Source organism: Equus asinus, chromosome 17 (genome assembly GCF_041296235.1).
Source record: "Equus asinus isolate D_3611 breed Donkey chromosome 17, EquAss-T2T_v2, whole genome shotgun sequence".
NCBI lineage: Eukaryota > Metazoa > Chordata > Mammalia > Perissodactyla > Equidae > Equus > Equus asinus.
This window is the reverse complement of record NC_091806.1, coordinates 14,108,656-14,124,319: the sequence shown is the minus strand read 5'-3', so window position 1 is coordinate 14,124,319 and position 15,664 is coordinate 14,108,656. Positions and strand designations below refer to the sequence as shown.

Genomic DNA, 15,664 nt, shown 5'->3' with positions numbered 1-15,664 from the left:
TCAAATAAGAAATAAATTAATAAGAAATAATTAAAGAATAAATCTAACAGAACAGACACAGATAACCACATGATTAAACAGAAAATGCTGAGAATCTTAAAAGAAGCACACAAGATTTTAGTGAGATGTAGAATTTGCATTGTCATCTGTAATTGAAGAGAGTGTGAGTAAAATATCATATAGGAACTAATATTTGTGGAATGCTTTTTTAGTGAATATGATTTGAACTGTTAAGCTATAATATGTATGTATTAACTTGGAAATAATTAATTGAAAAAGAGTCTCATTGAATTGAACTTATTTACTTTCACAAAGAGTGTTGTGAGATGTCAGTGATATCTAATATTGGTAGTAATTGTGATAAAATTTGGGGTGGGGGGAGAAAAGGAGTAAGAGTATTAGATATAGAATATTATGTACAGGGTAAATCTACCCCTGGAATAAACAGTTAAAAATTCAACTTTATTTTTTTAACTTGTTTTATTAATAGACATTTAGATTGTTTTCAATGATTTTCTACTACACACTATGCTGCAATGAACACATTTGAAAGTAGTGAACTTTCATAGATTCGATTCCTGGAAGTGAAATTGGTGGTTTAAATGGTGCATGCATATTTAATTTTCATGTTAGATGAATTATCCTCCATAGCAATTGTCCGCAAATTATCCTCCATAGATAGCACTAATTTACATTTCCACCAACAATGAAGCAGTATGACAAAAATTTCATCTTTAAAATGATAAAGAATTAGACATAATACAAGTGATGTGAGAAGGTATGGTTCTGATATTAGGCTCTGACCCTATTCTGTGGTTGAAGCCTCGTTACCCATAGAATAGGAATCGTCCATGTCAAATTGTCTTTTCCATCAGTTAGAATGAAAGGTCAATAAACAGACAGGTTACAAAGTTGTCAAGCTCATTTCCACCCTTTCTTAAGAAAGTGACTTTTGGAAAATCACTTTCTTCAAGGCATTTTTTACGTCTTTGTTCCTTAGACTGTAAATTAGGGGGTTCAGCATAGGTATAATCAGTGTGTAGAACACAGAGGTCACTTTGTCCATATCCAGTGAATGACCAGTGCTAGGCCGCAAATAAATGAAGATCAGGGTACCATGGTAAATAGTGACCACAGTCAGGTGGGAAGCACAAGTAGAGAACCCCTTTCTTCTTCCCTCAGCAGAACCTGTTTTAAGAATAGCTGCTATGATGCAGACATAAGAGAGAAGAACTGTTAGAAGGCAGATGGCCTCCACCAAACTAGCAAAGATTACCAGAACAATGTCATGCATGTAAGTGTCAGTGCAGGACAGCGAGAAGAGTGGGGAGATATCACAAAAGAAATGGTTAATTTCTTTGGAGCAAAAAGACAGAAGGAAGGTATTAGTAGTATGAATAATTGCACTCAAAGTGCCCCCCAAAAATGCTCCAATTGCAAGCTGACAGCAAATCCTCTTGGACATAATGACAGTATAAAGCAGGGGGTTGCAGATTGCTATGTACCGGTCATAAGCCATGGCAGCCAAGAGGAAAGATTCTGTGTCAACAAAAGAGCAGGAAAAATAGAACTGTGCAGCACAGCCATTGTAAGAAATGGTCTTCTTATTGGAAACCAAGTCCACAAGTAATTTGGGGGTGATGACAGAAGAGGAGCATGCATCTGTGAAGGACAATATGCAGAGGAAAAAGTACATAGGGATGTGCAAGTGGGAACTGATTGTGATTAAGAAAATCATCCCAAGGTTCCAGATAAGGGTAACAGAATAGATGAAAAAAAAAAACACAGCAAAAAGAACACTCTGAAGCTCTGGATGGTCACTAAATCCCAAGAGAAAGAACTCAGCCTTCACTGTGATGTTCTTCAACTCCATTCTCTGCAGTGTCCCTAGACTTTGATGTTGTGACAGAGTAATGATTGCAATGTTAGTAATAATCTCAATATTAACAAAAATTAAAATGATTGAAATAAATAGAACTGTACTTCTAAATCCATTTGGGCATCCTGATTTCACCCAGGCATATCTACTGTTAGTGTCGTGTAATGTATAAGTTTTTACTTTTTTTACTGAAAATCTGTTTTTCACATTAAATGGTACCATTATCAAACCAGTTGCTGAACTCTTAACCTGCGTTTAACTCTTACTTTCTTCAATTCTCTCAGATTCCACCAATGTCATGTGATAGTGGTTAAACACATTGCTAATAGAAAACTTTTAATAAATAGACTTTTTTCTGATTTGTGTGTTTTTTTGTTTATTTCCACAACAGATAAAAGCATTGCTTTTCCAGGTGAAGGCTTTTATAGATAGAGGAGCAGAAGTTCTGAATTTCTCACCTTGAGATTTGGCTTTGCCTCTGAGGAACAAAGGAACTCTTTCGAGTTGTTTGAAATCCACTAATAAAACAGAAATAAGAAAGATTCTGATTTAGTTATATAAGTGACTGAATCCTAACTCTTGTCACACAGTAGTTGTGAAACCTTGGGCAGGTTAATTAATCACTGAGTTTCAGTTTCATTTTCTATGATATGAGAATGATAGTACGTTTCTCATCATAGTACAATTGTTAAATGAATCTCCTTCTACAGCCTCAATATTCTCACCATCTTCTTTCTTCACTATTCTAAGGTTAGAAATATAACCATTGTGAGTCAATGAGGGCATCTATTTCATGTTATCTGGAAATGTGACAGATATGCAACGTTTCCTCTTTATCGTCACTGAAATCCCACTATTAAATTTCACTCCTCTTTTTCTTCAGTTGAACCTCTTTATTGGCCTCATTGCCCCCAGTCATTTCTCACGCTACTTTCAAACATGCTACAAAATCCATCCATAAATCACTCTAAGAGTTACCTGTATGAAGGAGATTTTGTATTTTATGTTTCTTTCTTGCTTAAACTCTTTAATTATTCCCTGTCTCCAACAAACTCAGCGTTCAAGTACCTTCACATTTGACTTATGTTTCCATTTTTATCTCATATTCTCCATCTCAGAACCTGATCTAACATTAACAAAATCTTACCCTTCTGTTCTTTCTTAAATTTGTTCCAGGTTTTTAATAAAACTAAATGTCTTTAGTAAAACTTTGCATACGTTTAGAGTAAATAAGCAGAGTGTAACTATGTAGGAAGTTATTTCCTTTGTATAGAGAATCAAATAGAGATACGATAATGATTGTGAATTCTGGATTATTACTCAAAGCTTATTTTCTACCTTTGCTCTGTTTCTCACTAAATTAGGTGAATTCTGGGTGAGTGTGCATATCTGGGCTTAATAATTTTCATCTTGTAATTTTCAATGAACTTCCACAGCTAATTTAATTCTCACAGCTTTTAAAAAATATGTTAATAATTTATTGTATCTCAATTATATTGAGAAGAACCTGATAATTTGAGGCCAATTAACCAGGACAGGGTTCCACTGTTCCACAATCGAAGAGCCAGGGCCAGAGATTGTAAATTCGGTTTTAACGGGCTCGAACACTTTCCAATAAACATTGCCTTCCCAGAGATGGAAATGCATCAGAGATGGTGAAACTTAGGAAGAAAAATGGAGTAAATAATGTAATTATTTTCCAAAAACTCCATGTGTTAAATTCAATACAAGGTATTAGTTTAAAATTAATTTAAATTTTCACTGAGGGTATGTGGTGAAATAGGCAGATTTACTTATTTTGACACAGTAATAGAGAAAGTATGTTGTGGTGATTACAAACGTGGACCCTGGAGCCAGACTGCCTGGGTTTAAGTACAGCTCTGCAACTTAATACTTGTAGGACATTGGCAACAGCTCAGCAGCTCTATAGTTTCCTTTTCTGATATGTAAGTTGCATATTACAGGAACACTTGTATGCAAGGTAATGATGAGGATTAAATGAGCTATTACATGTAAAGTATTTTGAAGAGGGCTCTTCAAATAGCAAAAATCCAATAAATATTAGCTATTATTATTCAGCCATTGAGACAAGCTTGATCTTCACTAGACACTATTTATTATTTTTTTATCAACCAGGATTCACTTTTTGCTCTAAAGAAAGGGTTAATTGGAAAAAGAAAACATCATTGAGCTACTAGTCAACTCTTTGGAGCTCTCTTTTCCTGAAATACATGTGTCATCCTCCTTAGAAAATAGCAACTTTCATTGAGTTACAGTCCATCCATAGCTGTCTACAAACATGAGAGACAAGATTGTCAATTGAGCTAAGAGTGGAACAATGGCCACTGTTGTGAAGGTGAGGGGAAGATAAAGTTATATCCAGTGGTTAGCAAGGAAATGGTGGATGAAAATCTTTCTTTGTTGTGCCATCATCTCTTTTGGTAATTATGAAGAATGACTATTAAAAAATAAGCACCAAAGAAATAGGCTTATCTTTAGAGATGATGCTTAAATAAGCCTTGGGTCTGAGCCATGGGGAACAAACACTTCTTTGCTGAAGTTGTTTTCTGCTAACCCCCTTATTTCCAATCACAGAATGAAGAAATCAATATTTACCAGTAATGACCTTCCAAGGATGTTATATGCTTCTAGACTGAAAGAAATTTGCAGGATTCAAAACTGAAAAATGAAAGCCAAATGGAAGAATGAAAGGTGAAACGAATACAAGAAACAAAAAATTAAGAGAAGTCCAAAGAGAAGCTAAATAATCTGTTCTTCTATGCAACTGGCAGATGAGAATGAAAATGGAGATCTTCGATAGAGTTCAGCAAACTTATATATTCCCTCAGTAAGCTCTCTATATGGAGCCCTAGTCACTACTTTTGTAAATTTGTTTTCTATTCCCGTAAAGCCAACCCACTAATACCACTTCAGTCTTTTTATTTCTGTTGGTAACTGTTGATACCAAGGTATTAACATAGGATAAAACAAATAATATAATATACAAATTGAGTCAGCTTGAATTTACGTCTAAGCCTACTCAACTTTTAGAAAGAAATAATAGATAAAGAGAATTGTGTTTATATTTAGATTCTGAATCAGAGTCCAGAAACGCTGAGGATTGTTTTAAGAATATCGTGTGTTATATGTGCTTTCTTGCTGTTGCTGTTGTTTTGGTTGGAAATACCTTGAGGACTTGAAAATCATTATCCTAGGTAAGATTTATTCTAAAAACATCAGTTTCTTATGTGAAAAATAAGTGAGTATAAGAAAATGATTATGTGAAATCCTATGCAGCTTTAATATCCTAGGATTATGTTAAGAACACTTACCAGATCAGTAACTTCTTTTCATTCAGTTTCTTGCTACACTGTCATCAGCATCAGTTCATTTTTCACTGAAAAAATCAACTTTGGCAGTTAAAAGATTAAAAAATAGACCCATTGCAACATTTGCTATAATTCATTTGGGAAGACATTTTGTGTTCATAGAATAAATCTGTGCCTCCCTTATGAAGGCTATGGTTCCTTAGAACAATGCAAGACCTTTTATATTTTGCTTTGAGACTATTGAGATAAACTTTCCAATCTCAAGTCAGATCCTAAGAACACACACACTAATATCCAAATCCCAGTGGGAAAAGATATGTGAGCAATTAAACAGTTCTACTGAAGACTTGATTAAACAAAAAATGAAAGGATGCAATGTGTTTTTCTACATCCTGAGAATGTCTCGAAGAAAAATGTTTTTTGGTTCTCAAAATAGTAGATCATTTTATATAAGATTGGATTATGATATTTGCTATCAAATTTGACTTAACCAGCTCAAAGCAAGTTATCAAACAACTATCAAAATGTTCTATGTGACAGCATGATGGGGTAGAGTGGAAAGAAGCAAAAATGTGTCTATCTAGCTAAGGAGATTTAAAGGATATTGAAAGTAAACATGTAGATGGATGAATGAAGTTAATGACTCTGATATGTGCTATATGTGCATTTATGTTCAAAAGGAATTCTGGCCACCCAAGGCCAGAATCTTCATTCAATAAATACATTTATTCTATGAATATATTGTGCCAGGCAGTGTTCTAAGTACAAAGCAGAGAGAAGGAGGATAATCTTAACACGACATTAAGAATTTTGTCAATTATTGTGGCTGCCCCAATGGTGTAGGGGTTAAGTTTACGTGCTTTGCTTCAGCAGCCTGGGGTTCATGGGCTCAGATCCCAGGCATGGACCTACACAGAGCTCATCAATCCTTGCTGTGGCATTGTCCCACATACAAAATAGAGGAGGATTGGCACAAATGCTAGCTTAGCAACAATCTTCTACACCAAAAAAAGAGAAAAAAATTAATTTTGTCAATTATAGAATAGTGAGTGAGAGGCAGTGGAGGAAACATCATAAGCAATTATATGGAGGTTGGAAAGCCCATGGCATGACTGGAGACTTGGAAATGAGTTTTACAGAGAATGCGTTGCCTACTAATGAAAGATAATACTCAAAAAATATATATCTTGGCAAACAGAGATATAAGCACTTTTGACCTTCTATCTCTGCCTAGAGGATTAACCTCAGCAGAAATAAACTCTTTTTTCCAATAATTCCAGAAAATCTCATTAGGTCATTAGTTTAATGGTGTCCACCAAGAAACCAATCACGGGTCTTTTGATGACTGGTCATGAACACTTCCCCATAATCCCATTAGGTGCAAAGACAGAGACTCACTAAGAATAGGTAAGGTTGGATTCTCACCAGAAAATTGAGATGTCATTAGTAAGAGAATGAGAAAAAGCATGTCAACCCCTATAGTTTAAAAGTAAGGGAGTGACCGGATTATATATATAAAACAAAACCCCTCAAATAAATACAGAAGAAACTTTTATGTGGCTGCTTTTCAGACATGTTTGAGGAGCACTCAGTGCAGTTCAATTATTCCCAGACAACTGGCAGCATTGCTTATGAAGTAACATCGGGAGGAAAAGAAAAGTCTGAAATTTCCAGATTTTGTGAAAGTGAATGTAAAGATGATGTCATTTTGCTAATAAAGTGAAACACTCTTTAGATAGGAAAAATGTGTCTATATCCTAGTAGGACATGGAGACTAATAGTTATCCATGCTAAAGTGAGAGTAAACTCTTTGTCTCTGAAGCCCTAAAATCCAAGGTCTCTGAAAGGGAGATTGTAGAATCTGGAGAGAGTTCAAATTAGCAACTTGGTTAAAGGTGAGCACCTGGGTAGCTGAAAAGGCTTCTTAAACATGGAAAAGTTTGATGTTGAAGGTTCCTCTGAAGAGACTAGAGCTCTAGTATATTGATGATCTGTAGTTCAGTGACTCCCAACTCATGTGATTTTGCCCTCTATGGGAGATTTGAAAATGTCTAGAGACATTTTTTGCCTGTCACGAATGTGGGGAGGGGTGGTCCTGACATCTAATGGGTAGAGGTCAGGGATGCTGCTAAACATCCCATAATGCACACGAGAGAAATGCACAGCCTAGAATTGTCTGGCCCAAAATATTGACAGTGCTAAGGTTGGGGAACCCTGTTCTAGTTGGAGGACCAAAGTTGATGGATGTTTATCTTACCTTCATCTTAAAATGCAAAGTCTCATGGGTGATACAGGAAATCTCACTCCATTTAAAACATTTGAAAACAAATGGAGAACCATGTTTTAATCATAAGCACAGTATAACTCCATTAGTTTAGTATTTATTTATTTATTTAAATTAATGATGAGTAGCTGTCCTCCCCATGGGTACTAGGATATTTCTAAATGATCTTTACCCTCAAAGATTTATTTTTAAGAGACATTAATGAAAGTACATTTTATGGGACAGGTCCTTGCAGTTTTATTATTATGCTTAAGTCCAATGATAACTCTTTGAGGCTGGCAGTTTATTGCCAGTTTATATTTGAGAGACTTGAATTTAAGCAAGTTTAAGTATCTTCCTCAAAATCACTCATCTGGATCTGAACCTGGAACCAGAGTTTTAACCTCAAATCAAGTTTTCTTCCTGTTTCAAAAAGCAATAAGGACCTATATTACATTAGTGACTCCAGCAAAAAGATAAACAATGGCAAATATGAAATGGAATCTTAAGAAACTAAAAAAAAAAACCAAATGAAGTGTTAATATTGTAGGAGCACAGGAAAGGTAAATTATGATTTGGCCTTTAAAAGATGGGTGTGTTAAGCTTGAGAATGGACACTTACATGGACCAGGTTCTAATGCCTGGAAATTGAAAATGTCAGCTTATTTGGAGAAAGGTTGCTTGCAAATGTGATACATTATCAAAAGCGATTGACACATGAAGCATGCTTGACTGTCCCCTGTGTAGAACATAACGTGAGGAAAAACAGATGTGTTTTAATACTCATAGGTGTAAGTATCCAAAACAGGAATATATAAGGCTTTAGAAAATAATTACTAGTTAATTTTACTTTATCAAAAATTATAAAACTTAATTGTGTTCATGTTCTGAAATATAACTAAAGATTACACATGTGATAATTATGAACTCAAGAAATTTAGGTGGTAGCATGTAATCAACTCCTCATGTAACATATATTAATCTCACTGATTTCATGCATTATACAAAGAAACGTCTAGCAAAATGAAAAAATGATTTTTGCCATCCTACAGTTACTAATAAAAAGTGAAGCATCTGAAATAACTTCTACAATTAGAGTGAATTTGTATAAAAATATGAGCATATATTGTTATATAAAGAAAGGATATTCTGTATACTTAATCATATCCATATTTAAAACACCAGTTTAGTACTTTAATGATCATTCCTATTTTTGACTCCATAGGTCAAATATCAAAGTAAATAATAATTTATGTTTTTTAATGAAGATATCTATTGAACTGCCTTTTTCTACAGGTGAGCACACAGAAACCTGAAAAAGCCATGACTTGCCCAATGACATATGGCTATTGGATCATCAACCTACTATTAGAACCCAGATTCTTAAATTCCCAGTCACGTACCCATCTCTCTATGCTAGGCTTTGATATACACTACAAATTGAGATATTCACATTTTTATTTTGTAAGGATCATATTTTTACATGTTTTTGCTAATCTTTTGACCATTTTAAAGACAATCTTCGTACTATAAAACTATGGATACTAGTCCAATCAATGTGTTGAGGGCCACGGAGCTGTTCTGAGGATCTGCATCAAGATGAAATGTAGAGAATGGCAGTTAGAGATACATCCTTGTTCAGGAATGAGTAAATTAAGTACCCTCAAACATTGAAAAAGACTCTGCCCTTTGCTAGACTCTTTTCTCTTCTTTCTGTAAGGTTGCTAGAATATTCATTCTTTTCCCATTACCAGTCAAGAAAATAGATGAGAGGTAAGATGTCTCCACACTCTAAAGACCTTTGTGATAAAGGAGTTCTTACTACAGAGAGAATGGTGGGATTTACCAAACTGGTTATGAGGTAAAACCCTCAGTTAAATTTGAATCTCAAATAGGTAACAAGTATTCACTATAAGTACGTCTGAAATATTGCACAGATATACTCATCCTAAAAAGTTATTCATTGCTTATCTGAAGTTCAAATTAAATTTGGCATTATGTATTTTTCTGTGCTAAATCTTGCAACCCTATATCCAGAAGAACTCAGAATGCTATGGTGACGGACACATCCCAGTTTTCCTGGAACTTTCCTCTTTCTAATGCTGTAAATCAAGCATACGAGGAATTCCCTCAATTATAATTCTTATAAAGATATGTTTTTCTCAGACTGTCATTTCTGGTAAGGTCATCTCTCTTTCTTCAACTCTAGAATTAGATGGCTCCAAATGTTGCAGCGCTAAGTCAGAGGCCCCATATAACATCAAAAATTCTCATGGCCCTATGTGTTCAGATATCTAAGGGTTTAAAGATTAATCAGAGGCAGTGTTTTCCAGTCAGTTATCACTATCATAAAACTATTTATTAATTTCCATTTTCAAGGTTTCTCAGCCTTGTCACTACTGATATTTTGTCCTTGGATATTTTTTTTTTTTTATGGGGAGCTGGCCTCTGCATTGTACCATGTGTAGTAACACTTCTGGCTTCTATCCACTAGATGACAGTTTCACCCTCATCCCTAGTCCCTCCACTGTGATAATCCACAATGTTCCAGACATTGTCAAATGTTCTCTTGCAGGGGGAGGGGATACATAATCACCTATAATTGACAACTCTTGTCTTATCTCCTTGATCCTGGTAAATTTTCACATTTCTTCTCTTTGAATTCAACTTAAAACTAATGTGTGAATTAAATATCATGGTTCCTTGTCTCCCAAATGATGTTATTATATGGATTAAACAATTTATATTTTCTTTGAATCTGGGATGTGTGGTATTTAAAACCTTCTTCTTTATCATTTCTTCCCTTTTTTTTTCTTTTTTCCCTCATGAGTCAGTATACTTTTTGCATGCTCTAAATCTTATTTAGAGTAAGTCCTGTTTACTATATTTCTCCAGAAGTGTCATTTTATTCCTTTCAATTCAATTCTTTAAAAATACCTTCCTATTCTCCCTTGCAAAACTCTTCCAAAAAATCACAGAAACCCACTGACATATACTTGAAAACTCTCGAGGCCCTTCTAATTCTCCAGCCCCCAGGAAACAGTTGTTCTAGACACTGCTATTACGGAACTCAGCTAAGTCAGGCCCTCTATACAAAACTCTTTAGAAAGAAGGCACTTCCTGTTTTAGATATTTAATGTTTAACTGTGGCTGAAAAGTTTCCCTAAATGATTTTTCCATGAAAAACTGACTGAACCTAAGGCAGCTTCTACATACTTTACATGAAAAAGAAATATCCATATTATCTCTGAGCTACAAACCAATCTCCTGGTGGACTAGGGAGCCTCTCTCCTGCCTCTGGAGAGCTGGTCTGAGAAAGATGCCAAGACTCATATCTATTTCCACTCCCTGTCCCACCAGGGCCCTAGAAAAAGTTGCTTGCCTTATTCTCCAGATGACTTAAAACAAGCAATTAAAATTACTTATTGTTTTCTGATGTAACTCTGGTTTCTTGGCAAATCTGAAGAAAAACAACAGCAGCTTTAGAAACATTTGATATAAAGGTTAACTGAAAGTTTAAATGACTTCTCATGCTCCGTGATCATTCTCGTAGTTTCCCCAAATTTTTGTATAACAAGCCATAGCAGAAGTTATCTTTTTTATTTACTTAATAAATATTTTTCTCTTTTGTAGTACATTATTTCATTATTTTTAAAATTTATTTTTGAGGTATAATTGACAAATAAAACCAACATGTATTTAAGGAATACAACCTGATGTTCTGATATACATATACATTGTGAAATAATCACCACATCAAGCTAATTAATATATCCATCACTTCAAATAACTATTTTCTTTCTTTCTTTTTTTGATGAGAATATCTAAGTTCTACCTCTTAGCAAGTTTCAAGTTGTTAAATTTAGTCACATTGCTGTACATTAGATCTTCAGAATTGATCCTGCTTGCATAACTGAAGCTTCATATCCCTTGACCAAGATCTCTCTATTTCGCCCTCTTAAGCCACTGACAACCTCCTTTGTACTTCCTGCTTCTATGAGTTTGACTGTTTTAGATTGCACAATGTGAGATTATTCAGTATGTGTCTTTCAAGAAATATTTCTTATGTATCTACTATGTCCCTGATTTCTGTAAGGCTTAACTGCCCCAGGTTACACTAATCACACAGAGGGAGTGGGAAGAGCCTGTTGAGGTCCCTCAGCTACTTTGTTATGATCCTGCTATTGTGATTAGGAGCAGAGCATCAACTCATACATATTGTTGATAGGACTACAAATGGGAATTCAATATTTCGTTTTCCCCAGAAGAAGCCACATCTGACTAAAACTAGTATATTAGGGTTTCTAAAGTTATTGCAAACATCCTGGATAACTGATAAACAAATATATATTGTTAACAGCATGCTATTATCTTTCTTCTAATTTATCATAAAACTTTAATCTAGAACTCTGCAGTCCCTTAAAATACCACATTTCCACAAAATTCTTGATTCTGTCCTCTCTATAAAACCGTTGGCATTTCTTTAGATCATATTTTTGGTATTTCACCCTTATACTTTTCAATAGCCTCCAAATTGGTCTTTAAGCCTATATATTCACCCTCATAGCTGTCTGCCACACTGCTACTAAAATAACTCTTTTCAAAGGAAATCAATTAATATTTATATATTCGTCTGAACATCCATAAAATATGTCTGTAATTATGTTAGGCATTTTTCACCTTTTGGAGAGAAAGGAAGAAGTGCCTCATGGGAATATATCACTTATTCCAAAAATAAATACATTAAATAAGTGTGAAATAAATTAAGTGAAAGCTATAATGAGCAAATCGTTCCCCAGATTGTAAATCTGGGTGAATCATAGTCACTTATAAGTGCATCTTCAAGTGCCTAAAATTTCCCCCCTTGGTTTTCTCTACTAGACTTTTCCTTGTCAACTTTCTGTACAAATTTTTGTCTCCATAAACATCTCTATATATCACTCTCTATCTCTATCTATCGTCTATCTTTTTACCTATCTATCTATCTATATGCTGTTTTGCATATCTGCACATTTATAGAATTTCTCATCAATCTAGATACCCTTAAGTTCCCACTTATCCCATTCATCCACAAAGCACTGCTGGGTCACGAACCTTTCCAGAAAACCTTTTCTAACTTCTCCAGACAAAAGTTATTATTCTTTAAAAGTCAATTTCTGTGAATCATCCTTTAATTATTGCTTGGGCCACAGTGTGATGTAGTTATCAGTCTCTATATTTACACTGCATTCTCTTCAGCTAAAGCGTGGGTTCCTGGATATCACAAACAATCTCTCTTTCACTTGTGTTTCCTCCGCACATATTTCTATGTCTACCCAAGAGTAGATGCATACATATATAAGTAGTATTGAAGCAGAACCCTTGGCTTTATTTTCTTCATCTGAAATATTTGGGATAACTCTGATACTCTTCACATCAGGAGTAAGAATGTGTTCACCATTCAAGTCCATGTATTAATTGTTGCTGCCAAACCTGTATCTTAATTTTATCTTCTAGTCTTCTGATCCTTCTTCTATACTATACCTACCTTCAGCCTGTAGTGTAATGATCAAGTAGTCATAGAGTGGAAAACCTTGATTTAGCTATGAAAATTAAATTTAAAATATATGATGGAATATGGGCTCAATTGTTTCATTTTGTTTTGTTTTTCCTGCCAGAATTCTAGAGAAAATCATTGGTATTTGAATCCATACTATGTTGCATCTTTTGTAAAGATATATTTTCACTTATTAGCAACGTCTCTGAAGTTGGATGTGTCTTACAATTAATGGTAAAGAAATAATTGTCTCATAGTTGAATGAGTAAAGAGTCTTTCTTGGACATACATTTAGTGATGGTGAATTTTATAATACTTGGACTATGAAATGATAATGGACATAAAGAAGGAGCGCATGGTGAAACATTCCAGTGGTAGCATTCTTGAGAAACCTGGTAACAGTGTCCTAATTTATCCAATTGGCATAATCATGGATATGTTACAACTAATTTGAAATAAAATGTGATTTATTCCTGTCAAAGTCCTGTTTTTCAAAAATAAATGCTATGGATGAAATTGAGGCCACAGAATCCAGTGTATTTGTCTAAAAACATAGATAGTGACATAGCAAAACATGCAGTAGGATAACATGTAGTGTTTTTGCTGTTATTTGTCTGTTTCTTTGTTTACTTTTCATATGCCTCTGCAAAATATCATTCCTTGGTGACCTAAAAACTAAAAAAGAAAAAACAAATAAGTGCTTATATTGATGTTGTTAACTTTAAAAGTGTAAAGCAGGTTCTGCTGTATTCCAACAATATCCTGAACAAGCTCTAATTTCTATATTTTCAAAAATGATTCTACTTAGAATGCATATACCATCACAGTGATTTTAAAAGAATTAAACCAGTGGGTAGATTGGAAGAAAACTTCAGAATATGGGTCATTTTAACCTTTAAAATTGGCTCCCCAGCTCATAACTTGGTTATTTGCTGAAGAGTTTAACTCAATTTTTAAAAAATTTCTGAACATTACTTTTTGCTGGTTATTGATTATTCTTCACAAATCAATTTAATCTGGTAAGAGTAAATAGTCATATGATTGAGTTAATTTTCTTCTCAGAGTGTGAATATTAAATAAATCAACAGTTATATCAAAACATTTGCAAGAAATGCTGCAACTCCTTCCCCATTAAATGTGATGTTTAATTTTTGTTGTTGTTTATAAACATCCTCCCCTCGCTGAGGATTATTGTGTCCAGTTAGAGGCACAATGTAGTTGTGAACTGCTGCCGAGACCAGCTAGGCAGCCAGCTGAAGGGGCGGGCGGAATGAATATACAGAACACGTCTATATAATAGACACAACACACTCTATATTATTTAATGAGGCAGGGGACCATCAGCCTCTAGAACTGAGGTGACATCCCTCTGATCACCGAGTATTTATTTGCAAGCCAAGAAGTACAAGCATAGCAGTAATTCATGCCAGCAGGAATATGCAAGTCAAAGCTCAGCAGTTCTAATCTTGGCCCTTTCCATGTGCCCCGGCCCTACACAAGGCCATTCTCTGAGGGAGTATCCTGGGAACAAAGTGGCAAGTTATGCAGATGGTGTTCCATTCCTGCAAGGGCCCAGCATTCTTAAGCCCCTTGCCTTCATGCTTGATAAGAGACTACCTTCTGGCCTTTGATTCCAAACCACAAACAATCTAACACAGTAATTTATGAGAATCAGCAAGTTGCATATTTCTCAGTCACCCATTTTGTAATTTGTTCCTGCTAAGCTTAAAGCCTTGCAATAATGTTGCTATGCTCTCCTGCAACAGTGAACGTGTATTAATATGGCATTGGCTAATAGAAGAGAGGTAGTATATGTTACAGTCTTGCATAATACCAATGGATGTTGCAGAGAAAATTTTGTATTTTGAATGCTAAAAAGCATTATAAAATAATATATCCTTTACTCTTTATGAAAGAAGATGGAGAAGGGACTGTGGGATACTATACAGGGTCTGGCAGAAAGATCAATGTTAAGAAGATAATTTATTAAATAAATTAATATATGTTAATGAGGAAGAAAAAGATTCTCAATAGATGGTACTATAAACATTACCATATAGTTTGGGAAGAGGAGCTGGACGATTACTTTGTAACCCTTCATTCATTCATTCAGCAAACATACACAAAATAAATAAAAACCAATACATTTAATACTCATTAGAATTTAAGTTAAAAACTCATTCAAATATGAGAGAAAATATAGAATGGAGTGGGATTTATTTTCACTGGATTAATTTTTAAGCTGCAAAAGTTGAATATAAGTACATTAAAAATGTAAACTACATATCAAAAAACATGCCTAATACATAAAAATAAGTAGCATCACCAATTTGTGATATTTGGCAATTACCCTCAGAAATTAATGTCTTTAATATATAAAATGTTTTGTAAATTATTATGAAAAACCTTAACACACAGTGGAAGCAAGAGCAAAGTGAACAAAAACCTCACAGAAAACAGTTTAAAAATCATTGACATTAAATGCTTCCATTTTTCAACTTCCTTGTGTTTTTTCCTCCTCTGTCCTTAATTTTTAGGTTGACACAGAAATAAAGTTACCTCTTGGATAAAATCAGCATTAGAATGTGTTCTAAGTCTTATTTTATATAAATATATATTATTATAGAGAAAATGTTTCTTTATATACTTGTCTTGCT

At 34.4% G+C, this 15,664-nt stretch overlaps 1 protein-coding gene across 1 annotated transcript; it reads right to left on the bottom strand.

The window, feature by feature from the left end:
• Window positions 1-937: 937 nt before the first annotated feature.
• LOC106844040 (olfactory receptor 5AP2-like) lies at window positions 938-1,873 on the bottom strand. Its single transcript, XM_070488593.1, has one exon. It carries the CDS (start codon window positions 1,871-1,873, stop codon window positions 938-940), a length of 936 nt encoding a protein of 311 aa, XP_070344694.1.
• Window positions 1,874-15,664: the final 13,791 nt, after the last annotated feature.

Bases quoted from the DNA above. Each gene is read 5' to 3' on its own strand.
- LOC106844040 (XM_070488593.1), bottom strand. From the start codon at position 1,873: ATGGAGTTGAAGAACATCACAGTGAAGGCTGAGTTCTTTCTCTTGGGA.